The following is a 6,667-nucleotide window of genomic DNA, read 5'->3' on the forward strand; positions in this document are numbered from 1 at the left end:
CGAATGGCCTTCCCAAAGTCCTGACTTAAACCCCATTGAAAACTTGTGGACAATGCTGAAGAAACAAGTTCATGTCAGAAAGCCATCAAATTTAACTGAACTGCACCAATTCTGTCAAGAGGAGTGGTCAAAGATTCAACCAGAAGCTTGTGGATGACTACCAAAAGCGCCTATTGAAGTGAAAAATGGCAAAGGGACATGTTACCAAATATTAGCGCTGCTGCATGGATATTTTTGACCCAGCAGATTTGATCACTTTTTTCTGTTCACCCATAATAAAGTCATAAAAGAACAACTTCATGAATGTTTTTTATGACAAAGAAGTATCTGTTCCAATCACCATCAGAGAAAAATCTGAGTTGTAGAACTGGAAACTCAAGAGAGCCATGACATTATGTTCTTCACAAGTGTATGTAAACTTTTGACCACAACTTTATAAGGATTAGAGAATAGATAAAGCATGATTTAAGGATGGGTGGATGTTTTATAACTCCCGTCACGACAGAAAAAAAAGTGTTCTGGGGAGCACCTAGAAACTCGCTGGCGGACCAATCAGCCACGCGGTGCGTTTAGGGCACATCATGTAAAAACAACGATTCATACATCAACTCTGCTTTCAGATGTAACAAATAAAAGTTTAGTTTACACAGAGAAGGTGAAAAAATTCAATAATTCATTCAATCGTCTATTGGGATCCGACAGCCATTTCTGGCCACCATAAAAAATGTCAACTCTCTACGTTGCACGGTTTGGATAAATGTAGCGAGAGGATCTTAACATACACACACACATAAATTACGCTTTATAAGGATTAGAGATTACGACTTCAATCTTGTAATAGTACTGTTTAACTTTTCTCTCTGGATATTGCACTTTCCCACGGCACAACAGATACGATATTGCAGAGGTTCAGAAACACTGATTTAAACAATTTAAATTAAGAATCGTGATAAAATCCAGATCCTTTTATGATCTTTTATGCCATGTCGATCACCCCTTTTCCTTAGTCTGGATTAAAAAGTGAGAATAAAACAAAACTTTGTGGTTGTCAGTAACCCTTTAACAAGCCAAACAGAGGAAGAAATTATGAAATCACTCAATTAGGAGAAACTAAATCATGGAAATACTGAATTCTGAGGATAAAACACATGGAATTATGAAGCCAACACACATCTCCCGAATTTTTGGCCTTGAGCTGATTCATGATTGAGGCAAGTAAACTTGGTGCATTAGCTCACCAAAGTATCATCACTCTTTTTTTAACTGCAGATTAATGAGCTAATCAAATATGAAGTAGGTATTAGATTACATAATGTTATCCTCGGAATCGAGTGATCCCTATTTTCAGTTTTGTAAGTAAGTAGATGACCAAAGATTATTTTCTCTAGATTTATTTTAAGGTGTATTTAGTTTGCTTTCTTTGGTCCGGACCAAAACAAATTGGACAGTTTTTTGGTTTGACTCCCATTGCAATTATTGCAAGTCTCCCAGAAATAACAAACACATCCATGTGCAAACATCATTCAATCATTGAAAAAAAAACAGTCTGGGTCAGGTAATGAGTTAAAATATGTAAGTAAGAAATTACGAAGCTATGATCCCATTATGCCTGTGGCTAGAGAAGCCTGTTATGTGCAAAAAAGGTACGTAATTTCAGAACTGGTGTGTTGCACCACAGCCTGGACGCGAACCAAGTTCACCTCTCCGGCGAGGTCTCGGATCGGCTATTTGCTTCAAACCAGAGTTCAGCGGTTTGTATTCTCACTTCCCCGACAGGTACGCACCATGTTCCTTTTGGGTTTAGTCCAGTAAGTGAAGTGCAGGTATTAATACATCCTTAGTGTTTCCTAAAGCTAGAAGGTTGCCAGTTGATAACTTTATTTTTGGGTTACAGGACTGCCAACTACTCCAGAATGTCAAGAGTTTTTCCGGAAATGCAACGTAAATCCGGACAACCTCCCTAAACTCCGGAAATCCCCCAAATTTTTCACTTATTTTTTTGGGGGAAGCAACCATTTCTGAAAAGTACCAAATTGCCAATTTAAAAGCCTCGAAATTCACACCATTGCTACACCTTCCGACATCTTAATTCAACTGCCCTGTAAACCAGAAGAATTAGGTAACACATCATCCGAGTTTGATTTAAATTGTCCTAGGCTTATTTATTTATTTTTACATTCTTTACATTAATGTATATTAAATGAAGACCTTTTTAACAAAAATAAAAAGTAAAAATTGTGATTTTTGTAAAAGTAGATTTTTTTTTCTGGCCATATGCAAGTCTATTTAGTTAGTTACTCTAAATTGTATTTGGTACCTCAAACACATTCTGCTGCATTGAGAGACATCCTTGGACTGGATGCAACGTGCGACCCGGAACCTTCAAGATTTCCTGTTTCAGCATGAAAGAAGAATGGTCACCAGTCTCCATGACGCTGCTTACAATTGGCATCACTCCTGTTATCTTGATTGCACTTGGAATGTCATCAAACATTAATGGTTGGCCTGGCATAGCTGCAGATTGGGATTTCGTGATGTGCCCGTGCTTCTGAGTGGAGGAAGAGCCAGGAACCTTGGCATGCTCTTGGTTGTGAAAAGGCACTTGAATGGTCAAAATCTCTTTTGGGTCAATGTTGACCGACAAACTGAGAGAAGTGGGTGCCTCGAAGCATGCCTGGGGCCTTCCATCATCCCAGGGCAATATATTGTTGAACATGCCCCCCCCCACACACAGAGAGACTAAGACAAATTGTTATCCTTTGAAAAAACTCTTGAGGTATTGGGAGATGTCAGCTCAAATTGACCAAACTTGATAATATCCTAGATTCTTTTGAACAGCAAGTTCTTGTGAGTTGCTGCTGAACGAGAGCAACCATCACTGCATGTCAAGCTAAAATGCCTGCAAAGACGACAAAGTCAAGGGACTGCTGGAGATGAGAAAGCATCACGTGTCTTCTGGACAGGCTCACACAGACAAATGCATTTTTTTTTCTCTGTACCGTTCGTGTTTTCCGAAAAGGGTTTCAGAATCCAAAACAAGACTTGTTTTTCTGAAGGTGTTCAGAATACAAAAAAGAGGGCTGGCATAAGCACGATGAGGTTTGGCTGATTTCCTATGATCCACCCTCATATGATTGTTGTTCCCAGAACACCGAACAGGTGGATGGTAAAATAGCCTCCAAGCTTGGGTCACTGTAAAAATAAAACATTGGTTTAGAAATGGCCTACCAACAAACTGGTTTAGGAACAATACTTCAACAGAATTTTCTTAGTTATACTAAGAGTGCTTTAGGTCACCACATCTGCACAGAATGGAAAGTTTTGGTTTTCTCTTTCACAAAAATCTTCACCGTGAGTATAACTTTTATACGCAGGCTCAAATCCTTGAAGGTTAAAATGAATTTGAAAAAATGGCAGTAGTAATTTTCTCTGATGTTGAAAACAAAAATAATGACTCCCTTGTTGCATGTTTCACTTACACATAGCTTGCAAAAGAGGTCAGCATCTTCTGTGTGTTATAAAATAAGCCAAGATTTTGACAAACTTAATTTTGTTGTTTGTTCCTATATTCATTTGCTTATTATTTAAAGCAGGAGTCTCCAAACTATTCCACCAAGGGATGGAGTGAGTGAAAGCTGTTTTTGTTCCAATTGATCCAGCATGGAGAGTTTAACCAATGCTTTAATCAATTGATTACACCTTTATGACACCAGATTGGTGAAAACCTTATTTATTGGTTGGAATAAAAATCTGCACCCACTGCAGCTATTTTTTTTAAACAGAAATCAGACGTAAGCAATTTATGGATATTTAATTGTATTCAATGTATTATGAGTGATTTTTGGGGAAGATGATGTTTACTTTAATTTCACTTTTCACTCGAGTACAATTTTTGTTTATTCTGCCACCTGCTGCACAGGCGCGCGTACACACACACTACCAGTGCAGCACTGATGTCACGAAAAATATGAATGACGTCGCTCGTGACTGCTAGCAATCGAAGTTTAAGTCAATTAAAGATCTATTTATTTTTGTTTCATCTTGTTTTTCACCAAATATTTACTGCGCTATAACATTCGTATTATACGAGGACACCATTTGTGATGACTAACGCCCGCTTAATTCTAGCCCTAAACTTTTTTTTTAAAATAAGGATACGAAAATAACCAACCAAAATCCAAAATAACGCTGTTTGAAAGAAGCTGTTGCAGAACAAATACATTTGAAATCTCTTTTTGGGTGAGGTTGCCGTAACGAGAGCATCTACATGTTTTGCTTTATGCTTGTTTAAGCGCTGCATAAATAAACTTGACTTAGTAATAATAATATTTGCTCAAGACCAATAAGTTTAAAAGACGATTGTAACAAGACCTAGAGCAATATGTTAGCACCACATTTGAGGTCGAACTTTATCGGACACCTGTGCCTCGGATTTTTACACACGAGTAAGTAGCTAGCTTGCCCATTTAAACTAGCTTTCAAACGTGTGTTTATTAACGTTACGACAAGACAAAAGATACATCCAGTAAAAAAGGTTCAACGATAGCGATAGCCTGCAACACTCCCTTTAATACTAGAGTTAAGGATAGAAATGTTAAATTTACCAATTTGGACAAAATGAAAAAGGACAGCACGTTGTTCCGTGGTTCCTCTTTCTCGCCACGAGAGGAGTGTCATATTATACTTCCTCATGTCTCAACATACCAGTAGTGACGCATCACGGACAAAGATCGTCTACTCAGATCGCCAGATTTCCGCCTCGTGAGTTTGCTGCAGCGCCCTCAGCTTGCTCTTTAACGTCATTAAAGCACGTCAGAGCATTACTATACTTTCGATCATTAGTTTAACCAGCAGAGAGCAGTAATGTATCAAGTATGTGGTGCTTCCATCTTCCATAATAAATTCTTTTTTTAAATTAGATTTTAATATTTCTAAATAAATTCATTTTCACTATACTTCTTAATTTATACTTTTTACTTTACTTTGCAATTTATACTTTTTACTTTACTATGTAATTTATCCTTTTTACTTTACTTTGTAATCTATACTTTTTACTTTACTTTGTAATTTATACTTCTTACTTTACTTTGTAATTTATACTTTTTACTTTACTTTGTAATTTATACTTTTTACTTTAATGTTTCTTTGTTCTATCAGCTTGGTTTCTTACTCCTACTTCTTATTTGGAGCCATGCCTCCGCTGTCATACACATGGGATTAGCTGTGAATAATACGAAGCAGAAAGAGCAACACCTCAATGCTGCTGGAAATCCTGAGCTGGACAAAAGTGCCAGGAGAAGAAGCGACGCTTCAAACCAATCATTCCATTTATTATTATGGGGAAAGTGAGATCCCTCCTCGATAAAATGGAAGCGCTGTCGGCGATTGCCATGCCGGAAACGGAGTATCAAAAGGGTTGTACAGTGGTACCTCGACATACGAGCTTAATCCGTTCCGGAACTGAGCTCGTATGACGAGATTCTCGTAACTCGAGCGGAAGTTTCCTATTGAAATGAATGGGAAACAAATTAATTCGTTCCAACTCTCTGAAAAAAACACCCAAAACAGGATATTGGATTAGAAAAAAATGTTTTATTTCTTATAATTCGCCATATATTGACAAAGTAATAAATAACGAGTGGTTTGATAGCCATAATGTGTTTAATAGGAGTAAAATTAGACACATTTCGCGGAGGGGAGAGACGACACACACGGAGGCGGAGGGGGGGGGGGGGGGCTGTTCCGGGGGACTTTCTCCACGGCAACAATGCACTCGTAAACGAACAAACAAATTTAAATTAACTTGGAAAACTAAAAAACAGACACTCAACGTTTAATGTAACTTCAAACAAAACTAAATTCTAAATTTGTTGTAATCTTTTTTACCTTACGTAGTTCTACGGGTTGACACCACCTGGCCGCTCTGCCGAAGTCTTCAAAACGAACGCATCAAGAGTTGTTTGTTTTTGTCTACCCTTCAAAATATTTCGATAATGTCGCATACAAATGTCATCATAATACGATGATGCGCGACCACTTGCCAGTTTGTCAGGGTGAGTCTTTTCTATAAAATCCGAAACCTCTTGCCACTTCGCGAGCATGTCTTTGATATCTTTTGTAGCCGCCTCTTCCACCGCCTCCTCGCTACTAAGTTCCGGCAACAAATGTTCACGCTCCTGTAGGTTGATTAAATCCTGTGTCATGAGTTCTTCGTGGTGCTCGGCGATTAGGTCATTCACATCTGCCTCATCAACCTCCAGCCCCAAGGAATTTCCAAGCGACATGATATCATCCACGAGTTCATCATGTGCAGCAGGGGCTGCTGTTCCAAAGTCACTTTCAGCGGAAGCTGGCCACAATTTTTTCCATGCTGAATTAAGAGTTCGTTGTGTGACGCCCTGCCATGCATGGTTAATAATTTTCAAGCAATGGACAATATTAAAGTGCTCTTTCCAAAATTCACGAAGGGTTAGCTCTGTGTCATCTGTCACATCGAAGCATTTCTTGAATAAATACTGTCAAAGCTGGGTTGCCTCGACAATAATCTTCATACAGAGGAAGCAGCAAAACACGTGGTAGTTTTGACTCCCGGCCGAATGGAGGTTATCTGGAAAGGGAGGCCTCATCTCGACCGCCCTCAAAATGGTCGCTGCTCGGTCCGCTTCCT

The 6,667-nt window shown here is 38.7% G+C and overlaps 1 protein-coding gene across 6 annotated transcripts in view; it reads right to left on the reverse strand.

Moving 5' to 3' along the window:
* Positions 1–4,823, reverse strand: part of ttll4 (tubulin tyrosine ligase-like family, member 4) — a 58,700-nt gene extending 53,877 nt beyond the window's left edge. For 2 of the 6 annotated variants that reach the window (XM_077617065.1, XM_077617062.1), the window contains exons 1-2: positions 4,605–4,748; positions 2,318–3,192 (exon numbers count right to left, since the gene is read on the reverse strand). In XM_077617065.1, coding sequence (XP_077473191.1) covers positions 2,318–2,716 — 399 coding nt within the window. In that variant the 5' untranslated portion in view covers positions 2,717–3,192; positions 4,605–4,748. Of the gene's footprint in view, positions 1–2,317; positions 3,193–4,604 lie in introns of those variants that run through there. The other 4 variants (XM_077617063.1, XM_077617064.1, XM_077617066.1 and 1 more) reach the window with 4 other exon arrangements.
* Positions 4,824–6,667: the final 1,844 nt, after the last annotated feature.

Source organism: Stigmatopora argus, chromosome 13, assembly GCF_051989625.1.
Source record: "Stigmatopora argus isolate UIUO_Sarg chromosome 13, RoL_Sarg_1.0, whole genome shotgun sequence".
NCBI classification, from domain to species: Eukaryota; Metazoa; Chordata; class Actinopteri; order Syngnathiformes; family Syngnathidae; genus Stigmatopora; species Stigmatopora argus.